We start from the raw sequence: 20,552 nt of genomic DNA, 5'->3' as shown, positions 1-20,552 counted from the left end.
TAATGCCACCATATTGCTCCGCCTTATGTCTGTGTATAGTGTCATTCTGTCACTTCATGTCGGCTCTTTACGTTTTTGGAGTGTGGGAGAAAACCAGAGCATGCGGAGGAAACCCACGCAAACATGGGAAGAACATACAAACTCCATACATCCACTCATGACCCCAGCGCTGTGAGGTAGAGGTGTTAACCACTGAGCCACTGTGCTGGCTATCTGGCACAACATATTTAGAAGCAAAGCATTTTACTGCAGATAAGAACCACTTGGTTCATCTATTTTTTTTATTTTTGTTTTTATCCCTAGGGCTCAGAAATGGAGGATATTGTCTGTGGCTTTAATGGGCTGCAAGGAGAGTTGTTGTTCTTTGGGGGCTCCAGACCGCAGGGGCCACTGTGTGAATACCTCAATACCGTCTCCAATACCTTCACAATTTTGGTGACTATTGCTGACCCAGGAGGTCAAAATAGCATTTTAGTAGGTTCTGTGTCTTGAAACTCAAACTGTAGTATAGTTTGTGTTTAATCAAATAGAACTCTGTAGAATGCTGGAAATGTGAATGACACCAGTGTACCCCGATATTCTGAGCACAACAGACTGGAAGGGGAGTAGTAACAATTTTGTCTTTAAACACAGTGGAGATTGGGTAATGAGCTGGAATGTTGCAATCTCTAGACATGACATGCTGCTGCTTGTCCAGTCTGCACACAAATCAATGTAAGGCAGAGATCTATAGGCTATACTCTAGTAGACCGTAGAAAGACTCTTGGGGCTAGATTTACTAAGCTGCAGGTTTGAAAAAGTGGGGATGTTGCCTATAGCAACAAATCAGATTCTAGCTTTCATTTATTTAGTACCTTCTACAAAATGACAGCTAAGCCACCGTGCTGCCCTATGGATTTAATATAGAACAGTGTTGGCTAACCTGGGACACTCCAGGTGTTGTGAAGCTACAAGTCCCAGCATGCTTTGCCAATATATATATAGCAGCTTAGTGCTTTAAAGGTATGCTGGGACTTGTAGTTTCACAACACCTGGAGTGTCACAGGTTAGCCAACACTGATATAGAACATGTTGCATATCTCACCCAGGTTAATCACCTGTTGAAATCTGCTACAAGTCATGTGATCAGGGCCAGTTTTTGAGGAGCAGAGAGGTGACCAGGGAGAGTCACAGGATGAGGGGGTTTACCAATGATTAATGACAATATCTACGCCCTGTCTATGGATGACCCCACAAGGCCCCGCTTTTGCAAAGACCACCTCTCCATGTGATTGGTGCAAATCTCTTACCAAAAAACTACTGCGAGTAGATGACATTATATATAATACATACAGCTGTCTCTGTGTTACTGGTTTTCACATCTCCTGTATACATTTTATACAAAAGTGACTTGAATCTAACTCAGTACTGTTCCTCTATTTAAATGACAGGGAGAAACAATAATATTATAATTTATAGAACACTAACATTCATCATGGTATTGTACATTCATAAATATTTAATCTTTTCCCCCAAAAATGTATATATAAATAAATTTAAATATATAAATGTAAATATATATATATATATATATATATATATATACTCACACACAAAGTTATATTCATTTATTATCAATAATAAATGTTAATCACCATATTATAAACATCATTACAACACTATGTTGCTAGCAAGGGCTGGTGAATTTGTATTACATAAAGGTTGCTAGTCTATCAGTATATTTACACAGTACAAGCAACAACTATTACTGGAAACTGGTCAGAAGTAGCTGTCAATCAGGAATTACAGCATCTGAAGTTACTGATACAAACCCTCTTAGTACTAGAGATTCTCAGGCTCAGTTCCTTGAGAACCGAACACACCCGAACTTAGGGGATCTGGGTACCAGGTTGAGCCGGCTCGGTACTCTCGCGCGCCCCCGGAATCGAAAACGACGCAAAACGTCATCGTTACGTCGTCGGATCTCGCAAATTTTTAATTCCTTTTTAAGATCCAACATAGCGAGGGGTGGGAGGGAGGGCGGACCCCCATTTTTCTTTTCTGCAACTGCTGTGTGCCAATGTGTCCTAGATGTGCTAGAAACTGCCGTGTGTTTGTGTCATTGCTCTGTCGCTTACCATCCAGCCAGGTCGCTGCAGTCTTTGTCCGAAAGTGTATGAAAATAATATTGTGACCTTTGAGGTGGTCAAAATTTATTGCGAATTACTTGAAATTAGTGTTATTGAAGTTAATAATAATGTAGGAACAAAAAGTGAGCAAATATATGTGATTTTAGCATATTTTAGGATTTTTCCTAAAAAACCCCAAAACCAAAACCAAAAACACACGAGGGCGGTTTTGTCAAAACCAAAACCAAAACACGAAGCTAATGCAGATCCAAAACCAGTTCACAGGGGTCAGTGAGCATCTCTACTTAGTACAAGTTTCTTAACTCCCCCCTTTAATTACAGACACATACATTGACGAGGTTCTATGGCTATTTGAGAGCAGTCCTGGTTTTAGTCAGTCACACAATCTGACACATGTAAGTAAATGATTAAGGGGTGAAGTGATAACCCTTCTAGTACATGTGAACACTATACTTGCAGTGGGTATCTAATACCCCAGTCACTTGCCCCCCTGCCTTCCTAATGGCAGATCCAGCTGGACTGTAAATAGTGCATTGTTGTGTGTGTGACTAAACAGCTCCAAGGGAACAGCAGCAGCAGATCGGTGACACAAGGAACAAGATCTCAGCCCTGTGCTGGGGGAGCTGCCTGCAGATTGGACACAGACACAATGAGAGAAGGGAGAGGCAGGTTCTTTGTGTGATTGGTTACACAGTCTTCAGCCCACCTTGTGCAAAAGCATCATGATGTGTCTCATCCTAGCAACCAGTGTGCCCTCAGCACAGAGAGAGGAGCTGGGAGACGTATAGGGGAGTCCTAGCAGTAGGATCCACCTGGAGGGGAATTGCATTTATTTTATTTTATTTTATTATTAGCAAACAGCACCTTTTTAGCCCACCTCTTCACCTGGCTGGGTCTTTGCAGCCCTGGAGGCAAATTGAAAACATGAGTCACCCATATATCGGGTAAGTGATCGGGGCTACTGACCTGGAAGTTGTATTGACACTGCAGAAAGGACATGTTATTTAGCAAACAGTGCACAGGATTGGACCCTTTAGCTGCCTGTCCTGATTTAATCTGCTTCAATAGAGCTCCCATGTATTTGGTGCCTCTATGACTCAGAATGCTGATTTTACTACATATCCGATGTATTACTCTGGGATTAACATCATTAATGCAAATAGTTTTTTTGTTAGTTAAACTGCAGCCACCTATGAGTGACTCTCCAACTGTTGTGGAACTATAAGTACCAGCATGCAGCCTGTGGCTATCTAGTTATTGTGAAATTACAAGTCCCAGCATGAAGCTTGTAGTTCTCCTGCAGTTGTGGAACTATAAGTCCCAACCTGTTGCTTTCCATCTGTTGTGGAGTATGGGCATGCTTCTAAAGCAACAGATTGCCCAACTCTGCTGTGATTTATTAGGTTTCATGTATTGTTAAAATGAATCAAATCTTTGCAACTTGTAGCTCTTAAGCTGCTGTGGAAATGCACGTTGGAAATGCTGGGACTTGTAGTTTCACAACTGCTAAATAATCTAAGGGTGTTTTGCTTGTGCTTTAGTTAAGCATTTTAATGTTTTTGTCACCTTATTTGAAGCATAACTTGATTTTAATTTTCTCTTTACAAAATTGATGAGAACTAAACATTATTTTTGTTTAAAATAGTGATCATTATCTAGAATTAATGTTGAAAAATAGATCTCATTTAAAAAAACAAAAAAGAGTAAACAATTTCTGTTGGAGTCCATTGCAGATAAATATCTCGCATTAGAGATATTAAAGACAAACTATGAGTATAGGGCCTGATTCATTAAGGAAAGTTAAGCACAAAATTGAGTAAGTTTTCTTACTCAAGTTTTCTGGACAAAACCATGTTGCAATGCAAGGGGTGCAAATGAGTTTATTCTTTTGCACATAAGTTAAATACTGTCTGTTTTTTTATGTAGCACACAAATACTTGATAGCTTTATTTGTACACTGAAATTTAAAGTTGATCTAGGACATCTCCTACCCCAACTATAAATCTGTCCCCACATTTTAAATTTACCTCCCCTCCAATGCAACATGGTTTTGCCACGGTGCAAAGTTACTCATTTTTTTAGCTTTACTTTCCTTAATGAATCAGGCCCTCTGCGCAACGAGCGCTTGTTTAAAAACGCATGTAAGTCAGCTCTAAGTACTCCCAAATTCAACACTGGTGATTTCGGGTGTTGGTTGGCCGTGCTCTAGTACACCAGACACTGCAGGAACGCCCAATACCTGTGTTTATTCTAAACTCGCAAAAGGACGCAGAGAAAAACAAAATATTGAATTAATGTCACCAGTTAATAATAAATGCATTATCAAACAGTAAAAAAAAAAATTCCCTTTTAATCCCCCACAATTTATTAGGATGTTCTCAATGTCTACTGAACATAAAAATCATTGTTACAGTTGCGCCTGATTGCAAACACATGTTATAGCATGTATACGATACTGACATCACTACTGATCAGGAGTTAGACTTAGCCCTGTAGCTGGAGCAAGAGATACGGCAGAAACACAAGTAACTTTGCGTTGCCCAGAGCGTGCCCAGAGTGGACGTGGTTGCGTGGGCTTGAAGTTGGCACGCCCCTACTGTAAATTGACTACTGTAATACGCCCTCTTTATACCCCATTCACTCCCCTAAATTGTAGGCTGTAGTAAGTGACTATAGGACGGGAGGGGGTGGGACGTGGCTAAACTCTTCACTTTGGCCCTGTCCCCGCGCCAGTAATGCCGCTCTGTCGTGGGGGCGGGGCCAAAATGACGCGATTCACTGCAAATCGCGTCTTTTAGGCTAGGCAGTTGTGGGATGCGGGAGACTTGCCTGCTCTCCCGGGAGTCTGTGAGACCGACCCGAATTTCGGCAGTCTCCCGAACATTCCGGGAGAGTTGGCAAGTATGGTGAAGGTTGACCTACGCTCGTCTCCATCTTTGCCTCTCCTACTCGCTTTTCCTCAAGTGTCCGTTCGAGGATATCTCATTGTGTTCAGCCTCTACCATGAGAAAACCTCAGGATTAAAACCTTACTACATTTTTCTTTCATGTTTTCTTTTTACCTTGGAGAACATATATTCTCTCACATTTTAAAATTAATTTCAGATTATACCTTTCACCATCACAATTTTGCCCCCTCCAAAAACCCACAAAAACATGTACAGTACATACGTGTACAAGGTCATGTGGGGATTTAACAATTTTTTTTCCTTTGCTTGCAATGTTTTCTGTACAAATATCGCACAAAAAAACTTTATACTTTGTATTAAATCATTTGTGTTGTACTCACAAGCAATGTTACCAAATTTTCATTAAAGGCCCAACTATGTCCACCTGCGGGACCACTAGTCCATTAAATTTGTGCTGATTATTGAAGAGGAACCAAATCTAGAACATCATTTTCAATAATGTGTAAAAGAGGTGGAATTCTACTGCTTTAATTTGTTTTGAATATCAGGACAACAGTCCTCACTATGAAAATCATTTAAAAAATTGGTTACTAAGGGTCTGATTCAAATCAAAACATAATTCGCACATAAGATGTGGTTTAAAAAACAGCATGAAACATAAGCGTAGTTCCTACCGTATCCAAATCTATGCGGATCTCATGCTCCGATTTGAATCTGAGTGTAAGTCATACTTGCCAACTCTCCCGGAATGTTCGGGAGACTCCCGAAATCCAGGTAGGTCTCCCAGACTCCCGGGAGAGCAGGCAAGTATCCCGCATACTGGAATTTACTTTGCCCCCGCAACAAAATTACGTTTTTGTCGTGGGGGTAGGACCAAAATGACGCGATTGACTGCGCCCCGCCCCCTCCTGCCCTCCAACCACGCCCTCTGCCCGGGATCTCCCGGAATTCTCTTTTCTAAGGTTGGCAAGTATGGTCTAAGTACACTCTTCCTAAACATTACTTACTGTCAGTTAATAGACAGAACAGCCTGCAGTATACGCACAAGCATATAAGTCACATCAGAACGCATAAAAAATTATATTATAAAATAAATGAACAACTCTAAACAGTATAGTCATTATTAAAAATATGGTTGGTTTAAAAAAAAATATTGTTTTATTATTTTTTTTGCATTAAATACTTAAATCAAGATGTTATTAATGTGTACTGTACATACAATGCATTTTTTTAGCATAGTTACCTACTCTCCCGGAATGTCCGGGAGACTCCCATATCTTTGGGAGTTCTCCCGCGCTCCCGGAAGAGCAGGGCAACCTCCCACATTCTGCCATCTTCGTTGGTGAAGTTGGTGCTACAATAGGACGAAATTGCTATGGTGTAGCAGAGGGGCGGGGCCTAAAGACACAATTCATGTGGTCACGCCCCAAGATCTCTGCTTGGAGATCTCTCTTCCTGGAAGGGAGATCTCCAAAATAGGGAAGTATCTATCTTATGTGCATACACATGTTCTGTGTTATCTAGTGGCACGCATACACCCGCTTCCCGTGCCCCAAGTCATATGCAGTAGTTAGTGTCATTTGCGTATAGACGTGGATTGCATGCAATTGCGTTCATTGGCGAAATGTCCTTTTCCGGAGCATGTGCAGAGCCATTTGACGCAAGAACTGGCACACAAATGTACTTACATTCAAACATGAATCAGGCCCTGTATGCTTCTATATTTCTGTGCCACATGCCAAATCGTAAACTTTGATCTAGAATTAAACTCCCTTAAAATGTCCTTGTTAGAATGAATGTTTGTATTATATAGGGGTGCATTTGACACCCAATATTTCTGCACAAATCTGACAGGAGGATCACATTACTATTCCCTGCTTAACACATATATATTGACTATATGCTGATTTAGCTCCTCCTACTTCACGGTTGCCTACATATTTGACAGGGAGCAATTGGCTTTCAGTGACAGAACCAGAATATAAGCAGGGCAGCCAATCCATGTTGGTTAGGATACTCTGCTGCTAACATTCTATTACAATGATTGGCTACAGTTTGTTCTAGCCCCACCCACGTTTGTCTCTTGCGAATCCGTGTGTCTCCTGTATAGATGAATGAATACAATAGGTGCTCTGGCCTTAGTCAAACACACCTAAATACATAAGATTTCTTCATTGGTCCCATAGGTGGTGGAACTTAAACAGCGTGTACTATATGTAACTTTTCTAAAATGTTTCAGTACCTTTGGCTTGTACTTTTTATAGGTGAGCTATGTTAGTCGTTGGAAAGGATTTCATTTGAACAGATCGACTCACACCAGTCACGCTGAGTCTCAAGTATCTTGTAAATATTGATTGCCTTTGTAACACTATCTTGTGCTATAGCTAATAAATAAATCAAAATTTGCAAATGTATCAGATAGAGTGTATGTCGGGGTCAGTAGAGAGGGCCAGGGCTCTAGGAAACACTGACAAACATTTTATTCCAGAAACTTATTCTTTACTTGATAATGACTATTTCCTGTGGACTGTGTGTGCAGTGTCTGTAGGGGACAAAGGAGGTGTGTGCAGCGACTGTGGGGGACGAGGGAGGTGTGTGCAGTGACTGTAGGGGACAAGGGAGGTGTGTGCAGTGACTGTAGGGGACAAGGGAGGTGTGTGCAGTGACTGTGGGGGACGAGGGAGGTGTGTGCAGTGACTGTGGGGGACGAGGGAGGTGTGTGCAGAGACTGTAAGGGACGAGGGAGGTGTGTGCAGTGACTGTAGGGGACGAGGGAGGTGTGTGCAGTGACTGTAGGGGACAAGGGAGGTGTGTGCAGTGACTGTGGGGGACGAGGGAGGTGTGTGCAGTGACTGTAGGGGACCAGGGAGGTGTGTGCAGTGTCTGTAGGGGACAAGGGAGGTGTGTGCAGTGACTGTGGGGGACGAGGGAGGTGTGTGCAGTGACTGTAGGGGACAAGGGAGGTGTGTGCAGTGACTGTAGGGGACGAGGGAGGTGTGTGCAGTGACTGTAGGGGACGAGGGAGGTGTGTGCAGTGACTGTAGGGGACAAGGGAGGTGTGTGCAGGGACTGTAGGGGACAAGGGAGGTGTGTGCAGTGACTGTAGGGGACGATGGAGGTGTGTGCAGTGACTGTGGGGGACAAGGGAGGTGTGTGCAGTGACTGTGGGGGACGAGGGAGGTGTGTGCAGTGACTGTGGGGGACGAGGGAGGTGTGTGCAGTGACTGTGGGGGACAAGGGAGGTGTGTGCAGTGACTGTGGGGGACAAGGGAGGTGTGTGCAGTGTCTGTAGGGGACAAGGGAGGTGTGTGTGCAGTGACTGTGGGGGACAAGGGAGGTGTGTGCAGTGTCTGTGGGGGACAAGGGAGGTGTGTGCAGTGTCTGTAGGGGACAAGGGAGGTGTGTGCAGTGACTGTGGGGGACAAGGGAGGTGTGTGCAGTGTCTGTAGGGGACAAGGGAGGTGTGTGTGCAGTGACTGTGGGGGACAAGGGAGGTGTGTGCAGTGTCTGTGGGGGACAAGGGAGGTGTGTGCAGTGACTGTGGGGGACAAGGGAGGTGTGTGCAGTGTCTGTGGGGGACAAGGGAGGTGTGTGCAGTGACTGTGGGGGACAAGGGAGGTGTGTGCAGTGACTGTGGGGGACAAGGGAGGTGTGTGCAGTGACTGTGGGGGACGATGGAGGTGTGTGCAGTGACTGTGGGGGACGAGGGAGGTGTGTGCAGTGACTGTGGGGGACGAGGGAGGTGTGTGCAGTGACTGTAGGGGACAAGGGAGGTGTGTGCAGTGACTGTAGGGGACGAGGGAGGTGTGTGCAGTGACTGTAGGGGACGAGGGAGGTGTGTGCAGTGACTGTGGGGGACGAGGGAGGTGTGTGTAGTGACTGTGGGGGACGAGGGAGGTGTGTGCAGAGACTGTAGGGGGCGAGGGAGGTGTGTGCAGTGCCTGTAGGGGACGAGGGAGGTGTGTGCAGTGACTGTGGGGGACGAGGGAGGTGTGTGTAGTGACTGTGGGGGACGAGGGAGGTGTGTGCAGAGACTGTAGGGGGCGAGGGAGGTGTGTGCAGTGACTGTAGGGGACGAGGGAGGTGTGTGCAGTGACTGTAGGGGACGAGGGAGGTGTGTGCAGTGACTGTAGGGGACAAGGGAGGTGTGTGCAGGGACTGTAGGGGACAAGGGAGGTGTGTGCAGTGACTGTAGGGGACGATGGAGGTGTGTGCAGTGACTGTGGGGGACGAGGGAGGTGTGTGCAGTGACTGTGGGGGACGAGGGAGGTGTGTGCAGTGACTGTGGGGGACGAGGGAGGTGTGTGCAGTGACTGTGGGGGACAAGGGAGGTGTGTGCAGTGACTGTGGGGGACAAGGGAGGTGTGTGCAGTGTCTGTAGGGGACAAGGGAGGTGTGTGTGCAGTGACTGTGGGGGACAAGGGAGGTGTGTGCAGTGTCTGTGGGGGACAAGGGAGGTGTGTGCAGTGTCTGTAGGGGACAAGGGAGGTGTGTGCAGTGACTGTGGGGGACAAGGGAGGTGTGTGCAGTGTCTGTAGGGGACAAGGGAGGTGTGTGTGCAGTGACTGTGGGGGACAAGGGAGGTGTGTGCAGTGTCTGTGGGGGACAAGGGAGGTGTGTGCAGTGTCTGTAGGGGACAAGGGAGGTGTGTGCAGTGACTGTGGGGGACAAGGGAGGTGTGTGCAGTGTCTGTGGGGGACAAGGGAGGTGTGTGCAGTGACTGTGGGGGACAAGGGAGGTGTGTGCAGTGACTGTGGGGGACAAGGGAGGTGTGTGCAGTGACTGTGGGGGACGATGGAGGTGTGTGCAGTGACTGTGGGGGATGAGGGAGGTGTGTGCAGTGACTGTGGGGGACGATGGAGATGTGTGCAGTGACTGGGGGACAAGGGAGGTGTGTGCAGTGACTGTGGGGGACGAGGGAGGTGTGTGCAGTGACTGTAGGGGATGAGGGAGGTGTGTGCAGTGACTGTAGGGGACGAGGGAGGTGTGTGCAGTGACTGTGGGGGATGAGGGAGGTGTGTGCAGTGACTGTGGGGGACGATGGAGGTGTGTGCAGTGACTGTGGGGGACGAGGGAGGTGTGTGCAGTGTCTGTAGGGGACAAGAGAGGTGTGTGCAGTGACTGTAGGGGACAAGAGAGGTGTGTGCAGTGTCTGTAGGGGACAAGAGAGATGTGTGCAGTGTCTGTAGGGGACAAGAGAGGTGTGTGCAGTGTCTGTAGGGGACAAGAGAGGTGTGTGCAGTGACTGTGGGGGACAAGGGAGGTGTGTGCAGTGACTGTAGGGGACAAGAGAGGTGTGTGCAGTGACTGTGGGGGACGATGGAGGTGTGTGCAGTGACTGTGGGGGATGAGGGAGGTGTGTGCAGTGACTGTGGGGGACGATGGAGGTGTGTGCAGAGACTGTAGGGGATGAGGGTGGTGTGTGCAGTGACTGTGGGGGACGAGGGAGATGTGTGCAGTGTCTGTAGGGGACAAGAGAGGTGTGTGCAGTGACTGTAGGGGACAAGAGAGGTGTGTGCAGTGTCTGTAGGGGACAAGAGAGATGTGTGCAGTGTCTGTAGGGGACAAGAGAGGTGTGTGCAGTGTCTGTAGGGGACAAGAGAGGTGTGTGCAGTGACTGTGGGGGACAAGGGAGGTGTGTGCAGTGACTGTAGGGGACAAGAGAGGTGTGTGCAGTGACTGTGGGGGACGATGGAGGTGTGTGCAGTGACTGTGGGGGATGAGGGAGGTGTGTGCAGTGACTGTGGGGGACGATGGAGGTGTGTTCAGAGACTGTAGGGGATGAGGGTGGTGTGTGCAGTGACTGTGGGGGACGAGGGAGATGTGTGCAGTGTCTGTAGGGGACAAGAGAGGTGTGTGCAGTGACTGTAGGGGACAAGAGAGGTGTGTGCAGTGACTGTAGGGGACAATAGAGGTGTGTGCAGTGACTGTGGGGGACAAGGGAGGTGTGTGCAGTGACTGTAGGGGACGATGGAGGAGTGTGCAGTGACTGTAGGGGACGAGGGAGGTGTGTGCAGTGTCTGTAGGTGAAAAGGGAGGTGTGTGCAGTGTCTGTAGGTGACAAGGGAGGTGTGTGCAGTGACTGTAGGGGACAAGGGAGGTGTGTGCAGTGTCTGTAGGGGACAAGAGAGGTGTGTGCAGTGACTGTGGGGGACAAGGGAGGTGTGAGCAGTGTCTGTAGGGGACAAGAGAGGTGTGTGCAGTGTCTGTAGGGGACAAGGGAGGTGTGTGCAGTGTCTGTAGGGGACCAGGGAGGTGTGTGTGCAGTGACTGTGGGGGACAAGGGAGGTGTGTGCAGTGACTGTAGGGGACAAGGGAGGTGTGTGCAGTGACTGTGGGGGACGAGGGAGGTGTGTGCAGTGACTGTGGGGGGACAAGAGAGGTGTGTGTGCAGTGACTGTGGGGGACAAGGGAGGTGTGTGCAGTGACTGTGGGGGACAAGGGAGGTGTGTGCAGTGTCTGTAGGGGACCAGGGAGGTGTGTGTGCAGTGACTGTGGGGGACAAGGGAGGTGTGTGCAGTGACTGTAGGGGACAAGGGAGGTGTGTGCAGTGACTGTAGGGAACAAGGGAGGTGTGTGCAGTGTCTGTAGGGGACAAGGGAGGTGTGTGCAGTGACTGTGGGGGACAAGGGAGGTGTGTGCAGTGACTGTAGGGGACAAGGGAGGTGTGTGCAGTGACTGTGGGGGACGAGGGAGGTGTGTGCAGTGACTGTGGGGGGACAAGGGAGGTGTGTGCAGTGACTGTAGGGGACAAGGGAGGTGTGTGCAGTGACTGTGGGGGACGAGGGAGGTGTGCGCAGTGACTGTAGGTGACAAGGGAGGTGTGTGTGCAGTGACTGTGGGGGGACAAGGGAGATGTGTACCAGTGATGGAAATACCTCCACTGCAGGGGTTGTGGTCAGTATGGAGCCAAGAGATGAGGAGGGCCCAACAAAGCCGGGTCATCTTCCTATGCCTCCCGCTCTGCTGTCACAAGGCCGCCACTAACTATGTGCCGGTCCAACCTCACTATATTCTTATTTTTTCTGTTTGCTTACCCTCATTTATGTATTAAACTAATCATGACGGTGATTAGACATCGGTACAGCCTTTATTACATGTCACTTTTGTATGTAATTGCTTTTCTTTTACATTTGCAAGAAGGCTGTGGGCCAAACACTAACTAGGGGAAAGCTTCTTTAAATTCCTGACACACCCCCACCAGCTCATTAAAAAAATTCCATCCTGCAAAATAAAATATAACATTTTCCTCTTAAGTGCAGAACTCAGTGCTCTTAATTCACCATGCAAAGTAAGCCCAAATCTGCTGAACTCCACTCATTGTAAAGTGCAAATATCAGCACCTCTTCAGACACCACATATTGGCCACAAATCCTTACACCTACCTGTAAAAAAGGGGGGCGTTGATGTTACCATGCTCTTTGCCTTTTGTGAATAACCCTAGCAGACTAAGTTGTATCGGTGGAAATGTGTTTACTAGCAAGAAAACGCTACATTCTGTTATTGTGATACAGTCACAAGTTACTCCTTGGATTTCAGAGAGAGGATTTGGGGGCCAATTATAGACAGTTCTGGTCAACATTATTGGCAGTCTTGAATTTTTTGTCTAACCTGTATAATATTTTTTAGAAATAAATGGAAGTGTACTAACTTCGTATCATCAGAATATTTTAATAGGATGTCCAAAGTTATGAACTCAACAAACTTTCCTTTTCAAATTACATGTAGTAATAAGACGAAACATAAGATATGACCGGGACAGTATTAAAGGCACCCTTCCTTAATGTTTGGTTGCACACCCTTTGGCAACAATGACTGACTGCATCCAAACATTTCTTGTAGTCATCTATAAGCTTCTTGCACCTGTCTGCTGGTAGTTACTTCCACTCTTCTATTGCTATTTGTTGAAACTCTTGAATGTTATCAGGATTCCTTTTCCCATTGGCAGATTTAAGCGCTCTCCATGTTTAATTGGATTGAGATTTCTTTTGATCCCTTCCTTTGTGTGTGTTTTGGGCCTTTATCGTGCTGGAGGACCCACGTTCTTCGACCCAAACCTAGTTTTCTTACACTGGGTAGCACATTGTGCTTCAAAATACCTTGATAATCCTCTGATTTCACAGTCAATACCTCCAGCACCAGAGGCAGAAAAGCAGCCCCACAACATTATGTGTCCTCCACGTAGGTGCGATGTTCCTCTCCTTAAACGCTTCATTTTGTCGCTTATAAACAAATCACTGGTCTGTATTGCCAACGAGCTCTATTTTGGTTTGTTCTGTCCACAGAACATTTGCCCAGAAGGATTGTGGTTTATGAATGTACGTTTTGGCAAAGATCAGTTGTTCCTTTTTATGTCTTCTTTTCAGCAGTGGGGTCCTCCTTGGCCTTAGCCCATAAAGCCCTTCTTGGTTTAGTGTAGTTATGGTACGGGTTGAAACCTTAACTCCAGGTTGTTCCAGGTCTTCACCTCTTTGGATATTTTACGTGGTGTTTTCTCCACAGTTTGTACCAACCTTCGATGACTTCTCTTATTGATTTTTCTTCTTTTCCCCATATCCAGGGAAGTCCTTCACAGTTCCATGAGTAGCAGACTTTTTAATAACATTGTGCACTGTTGAAACTGGGATTCCAAGGTCTTTGGAGATTGTCTTGTACCCTTTAGAGGTCTTGTGTTTGGTGATAGTAGAACTTCTGATGCTCTTAGACAGCTCTCTTGTCCTCACCATTGTAACAAAGTAACAAGGAATAAAAAGTGGCCTTTTTAAACATTAAAGCGATCATTCATTGGTTAATTCAAGTCATATGAGCACTGACAATTTGTGGCAGGTGTCTCTAAATTTCCATACTTGAGTCTAATCTACCTATTTTTTTTTTCAAATTCATTTGAATTGCTCAAAAGGCTGCCAATAATTGTGTTATGGCAATCTTTAAATTTGTATAGTTTTTCCTACTATTGCTTTTTAAAGTTGTTATTGGTTTTGCCACAGCCGTTCTGTGCCAAAAAAGAGTGCCTGTAGTCCAAAGCTGTTTCACAACGTTCCTTTTGTCAGGATATACTGAACATGATGTACTTAATATTCAGGGGTGCCAAAAATGTTAACATATGTATAAAATGTCACAGAGTTCAGTTAATGTGACCACAAAGCTGAAAGTATGGAACGTGGGACACTAAATTATTACTGCAAAGCCATAAGCCTATATGGTTGTTTACATTTAAGGGATTTTCTAAAAACAGTTATAATGTTTAGAAGAGACTAAAAGCAACTAGTCTGCCAGTTGAGAGAATGGAAGATTATACTGATATTATCTATGGTTCATCCCGTCCTCAAACAATGGATTAGTGTCCCTGGTGATACCTGTTACAGCAGTTTATGGAATGTGGCAGGTATACTGATCATACATTGTGTTCATGGAATCAGTCCTCACCGCACTATTAAAGGATTATGGTGAGTGGATCCATGCAAGTTAGAGCCATCTAAAAATAAAACAGAAGTGGAAGTTGCTCAACCAAGTTCATGGCAGGTGCCTGAAAGGGTGGGGTTATCCAGCACAGAGATAAATCCCCCAGCACACTGCTATAACTGCAAAGGAGCTGATATTTAAATATATCTAAAGATATACTGAAGATATTGTTGGGTAGATGTGAGAACTATATATCTCTGTCTCTCTGCCCAGTATATTGTTGCCAACACACTCTTATATTGTTATTTACAGCGATACAAGATGACGGTTGTCTCTTCATATGACATATCCATGTCTACCGTGTAATTCTACCACGCCTGTCATACACATTATTAATGCCTGAATTACCTGCAGAGCTGGGACTGTCCTGAACTTGATATCTTGAATGTCCCTGTTTTTCAAAGTTGCCCAACTGCTTAGTACATTTTTCGCTCTATGGATAGAAAGCACAGAGAAAAAATAGATAACATTTGTTGGAGAGGAGTACAGTATTGTCATTATGTCCATGTCACGATGGGGATTGTACTACAGAAGAGTCCATTTAGGCAGAACTACACGTTGTATGCTTAGATGCCTCCACTCAGCAGCAAATTGCCCCTGGAAATTTGTTTAAACTGTTGGTGACTATGGCGTATAGTCATTACATCAGAGTATTTACACAAAGGAGTGCACATATGGTATATATTATATAAGTTCTATTTGTCTATCATGGTGTAACATGCAAGAGTGTTCAAGATAACATGACCCCTAGTAGGCGCACTCTGGAATATTTATACACTATTGTGACCAGAGGAAGGCATAAAATGGGAAGTCCATACAAAGGGTCGCTGTTTATTCTTAATCTAACCTGACAGAGATCACAACTACCTGGAACACTGAACTCAACAGACAAGACACAATCACCCATCGACACTTGATCTCCCCATTTAAAGAGAAATGCAATGCCAATGTCCTCAGTATTTTAATTATACTCTCTTTTCGCATAGTGTTGTTGAGTGTATTCTAGTAGGGTCATTAAACTTATAGTAGGGGAAATTGTTGCATATGCTTAGGCTAATGTAAATGTAAAATATGGTTATTAAAGGGAATTTCATCCAAAAAGAAAAAAACACATATAATAATTTAGGTTTGCAGAAGCCGTGTTTTGTCCTTTCTTCATGGAAAAACACAAATATTTTGGGAGAGATTATAGAGTCTCTGTAGGAATTTGTTCAATGGCAGGACCTAAACTCCAGATTTGTTTACCCAGAAGAGGGGTAACAACTACTTATAAGTCCAAGGACTCAGGACAAGTAAGATGGGAGTAGACAATAGACGAAACAGACTGCACATGGAGGTGGCTCTGGATGGAGCAGGTGTAGTGGATTTTAGTAATGGGGAAGGGAACTGAGGTCTAAGGACTTTTAGCTACGGACTTTTAAGAGGTTGTACACCAGTTTTATTTTCAGTTTTGTTTTGTTTGATTTTCTTTAACACAAAACCTCCATCGAAGTAGCAGAAGTATATTACTAAACTAAAGATCCTATATATATATATATATATATATAAATATATATAAATAACTCCTGTTACTATTGAATAAAACATGATTGACAGGTGCACATTAAAGATCTTATTCACCTTCCCAGAGTGGAGCCAGATTGCTGCAACAGTTGGGCTGTGGAAGCTTTATAAGGGGTAGGTGTGACCTCTTAGGATACAGAAGCATGGGATTGGACCACAGCTGGGGCTAGCCAATCACATGTCACCTTACCCAGGAGTCAGCATCCCTCCTTTTTTTTAAAAAAATCCGCCACAGCCAAATACAGTGATCTGGTTTTCCGTTCATCACTAGCAATTGGACAGTCTGACAATAGTGTTTAATACCAGCCCTGACTGCAGAGCCCCTAGTGGCTGGACAGGAGCTATGGATCGTGACTGGAGTAAGATGTCATGTGTGGGAGCGATGTGACTGCTTCTAATGATACATAGTTTACTCAGCACTGTGTAAAGGTTACATTGAAGCTATAGAAACAGTGTTTCCTTGGCAGGCATCTGTTTGTGAGCTACCAGGAACTGCACAACCTGTTTACTCTGTGACTGTTTAATAGGGATATAAATCTAGCGCTTTATAGCTTTCTGTTTGTTTATTTGTGTTTTCAATGATCATAGTATATGATTTATCTTTACATTGTCCCCACTGTAATCTTCCCACTGTATCCTCACATCCATTAAGAAGATAAAACAGAATAACATTGTTCAGTGTCAGAGCCACAAAATATAATACTTCATATCATTGTGTCACCGGTAGTGATTATTTGCAGAGCTGTAACTAGGGCGGTGCGAGAGGGGCGACCACAGAGGACGCAACGCTGAAGAGAGACGCAGTTTATGAATATTTTAAGTTCATTTGGTTAAAATTGAGGTCTACGGGGGCGCCAGTTTTGCTTCTCGTCCCAGGCGCAAAAATTTAAAGTTACGGCTGTAGTTATTTACTAACATCAATATTCGCGGACATGCCGCACATTTAGTTTAGCAGGAATGCGCTTACCTGACGCATTTTGGGTAGTGCCTCTGTGTATCCACATTGCGCTGCCAGTTGCAGGTTTGTGGGGCAGATGACAATGTGTTTGGTGGCCTGGTATCATTTTTAAATCAAGCCCTTAATTAATTGCCACTTTTTTTCTCTTAAAATACTACCTGGTAGAGTCACAGGGCCGGATTCATTAAGGAAAGTTAAGTAAAAGTAAGTAAGTAAGGCAAAACCATGTTGCATTGGAGGGGGGGGGGGGATTTAAAATTTGATGGTAAATTTATATTTGGGGTAGGGCATGTCCTAAATCGACTTTAAATTTCAATGTACAAATAAACTATCAAGTGTTTGTATGTTACATGAAAAAACAGGCAGTATTTTTCTTATGTACAAAATAATAAACTAATTTGCACCCCTTGCATTGTAACATGGTTTTGTCCAGAAAACTTGAAAACTTGAGTAAGAAAACTTACTCAATATTTTGCTTAACTTTCCGTAATGAATCAGGCCCATATACAGTATATTAATAAAGTGGAACAGCAATTGGACACCTTGTTTTACTTTTATAGCTGTATTTATTAAAGATTGTATTCCACAGATTGGTTATAAAGCTGCTTTCATGTATAAAGTGCACCTGGCATGCAGAAGATGTGCTATGGACACCAGCATTGGAGCACCCCTTTAAATACATGCTAACCACCACTTTAAGGTCATTGTAACTTCTCCTCAACATGAAATCTTGTTTCTGTATATGCTGCAACACCAGATGCATGAATACACTTAGCCCACTTTAAACTAGGCCAATCCGTCAAACTGTTCCAATTAGAAAAACAAACTCCTGCACCCTGCAGATGCCAACGTCTTGACGCACTAAACTATGGATTTTCTATAAAAACTGGAGCATTCACACAGAAATAAGTGCACGATGCTACAAAAAGACATTTGCTTTGTGCGACCGGATTTGTATTTAAAACAGGATATTAGTGGCTACAGAGAGTGTGTTGCTGCTGCTTTGGTAGTATATATAACAATCTGTTTTGGTGTTTTGTTTTGCAGACCCCTGTCGGCTTACAACAGCCTCACAGACAAACACCTGAAGGGATATTTTAACAATACCCGTATTAGAAGACATCTTAAGAGCGCCGGTCTGGTAAGGGCATCTATGTGATATAGTCCAATTCTTCTGATTTTTAAAAACTCTAAATGGATCATCACCTGTTAATTTCCTACACCGCGGATTAGGTTAATTGTATTTATTTTTCCTTATAGCTGTTTTCAAGACTGTAGTTATTAATATTAATTGTTAGAACTGCTTTTGCAGAATAACATTATGGTACCACCATGTCTGATTTTGTTCAAAAGTTACTGTTATGTAAAGTTGTTCTCCCACCCTTCACCACTGGGGGCAGTGTTTCAATGGCCTCTATACCAGTAAGCCGTATGACAGTTCCTATGGGAATGTGTAAAGGAATTATTTTCACTGTGCAGAGTAAATGCCATTTGTTTTATTGATATTAATAGAAAAGGAAAATTAAAATAAACCTGTTTATACATAGGTAAGTTTTGTTTGCTCTTATAGTTACTGGTATACACCTTCTATAAGCTCTCTTAATCATGTTGCATGTATGATCTTCGAATTAAGGTGTGTTGTACTACATCTCACTATGGCAGGAACCTGACTTAATAACTCTGTTTCTGGGACAATGCTGCTTCCACTATGTATTTGTAACTCTAAGTTTGCGGATTCATGCATTCCTCCAACCCCCTCCTCACATCATGACACATGGAGGCATGGTTAGCACAATACAATGCCGCAAATAGACAGGTCGCAAGACCACCACACCGACTTAAATAATCTGTGCTGCTGTGAACGCTCACACAGTGTGCCTGTTGTTGTAAAAATTCCAGTGACGTTTAAAACTGAGAACATTGTAAGAGATAAAAGTTGAATACAATAATGTGCTCTAGCCCCATAAAAGTGAGGTATTTTATGTGTTTATATTTCAGATCACAAGAAGCGGCAGGATACTGACCGAGAAAGAATACAGAATTAACGCTATGAAACGAGATCATCATAAATACATCCGGGAATGTCTGGCCCAGGCCATATTTCACAAGGTCCTTGATATGGAGGTAAAAACTGCACTAATTTAATTACAAGTATATACTGTACTTGCCCACACTCTCGGAATGTTTAGGAGACTGCGGAATTCTGGGTAGGTCTCCTGGAGTCCCGGGAAATCCGGCCATTCTTCCGTATCCTACAGGGCGGGGGCCTCGTTGACTCGATTCACAATGAATGGTGGAGAGTCCTCCCTCCCCCCAGCAATGGAATGACGCATTTTCAAGCATGATTTATACCATACAAGTGTGATATATACCATACAAGCGTGATATATATCATACAAGTGTGATATATACCATACAAGCGTGATATATACCATACAAGCGTGATATATACCATACAAGCGTGTTAAATACCATACAAGTGTGATATATACCATACAAGCGTGATATATACCATACAAGCTTGATATATACCATACAAGCGTGATATATACCATACAAGTGTGATATATACCATACAAGCATGATATATACACTACAAATGGGATATATACCACACAAGCGTGATATATACCCTACAAATGTGATATATACCATACCAGCGTGATATATATCATACAAGCGTGATATATACCATACAAGCGTGTTAAATACCATACAAGTGTGATATATACCATACAAGCGTGATATATACCATACAAGAGTGATATATACCATACAAGCGTGATATATACCATACAAGTGTGATATATACCATACAAGTGTGATATATACCCTACAAGTGTGATATATACCATACAAGCGTGATATATACCATACAAGTGTGATATATACCATACAAGTGTGATATATACCATACAAGCGTGATATATACCATACAAGTGTGATATATACCATACAAGCGTGATATATACCATACAAGTGCGATATATACCATACAAGCGTGATATATACCCTACAAGCGTGATATATACGCTACAGATGTGATATATATCTACAATCGCAAAAAAAAAATCAGACACACGTGATCATTCAACTGATAGACATAATAAAAAACAAAAAATTTAAATAGTATTTTTTGGGGAAATAATACAATATGCGTAGCCCATACCCTTGATCAGTAAACTTTGCTCCCAAATCATGACGACCCTGCCAAAATCCATGTGCCACGCCCCTTTCAACAGTTATACATAATAGTATTACTCTCAGGTGCTCCTCTGACTGCTAATATATCTAATATTACACATCAGCAGGACTTTTACAGAATCAGATTCTCCAGTCACTAAGTGTCATACTGTAAAAGAGGTACTTACTCTACGTTGGCCTATATAATTCCAGTGTGGTTGGGGGGGTGAGTGTGGGGTGATAGTGGTCAAGCTTATTTTTTTTGTCCTATCAAAAATTTTGTTTTGTTTGAGCTAAATTGAATTTGAATATGTCTATTATTATTGATATTAATCTGGTGGTTCCTATA

At 43.8% G+C, this 20,552-nt stretch overlaps 1 protein-coding gene across 2 annotated transcripts in view; it reads left to right on the top strand.

The window, feature by feature from the left end:
• Positions 1 to 2,885: 2,885 nt before the first annotated feature.
• The window catches only part of ERICH3 (glutamate rich 3), a 73,534-nt gene continuing 55,867 nt past the window's right edge, over positions 2,886 to 20,552 (top strand). For both annotated transcript variants that reach the window (XM_075181912.1, XM_075181911.1), the window contains exons 1-3: positions 2,886 to 3,073; positions 18,068 to 18,161; positions 19,019 to 19,144. In XM_075181912.1, the coding sequence (XP_075038013.1) occupies positions 3,054 to 3,073; positions 18,068 to 18,161; positions 19,019 to 19,144 (240 nt within the window). In that variant the 5' untranslated portion in view covers positions 2,886 to 3,053. The remainder of the gene's footprint in view (positions 3,074 to 18,067; positions 18,162 to 19,018; positions 19,145 to 20,552) is intronic.

Source organism: Mixophyes fleayi, chromosome 8, assembly GCF_038048845.1.
Source record: "Mixophyes fleayi isolate aMixFle1 chromosome 8, aMixFle1.hap1, whole genome shotgun sequence".
Lineage (NCBI taxonomy): Eukaryota > Metazoa > Chordata > Amphibia > Anura > Limnodynastidae > Mixophyes > Mixophyes fleayi.
The sequence above is the reverse complement of the archived record's forward strand: the minus strand, read 5'-3'. Positions and strand labels throughout refer to the sequence as shown.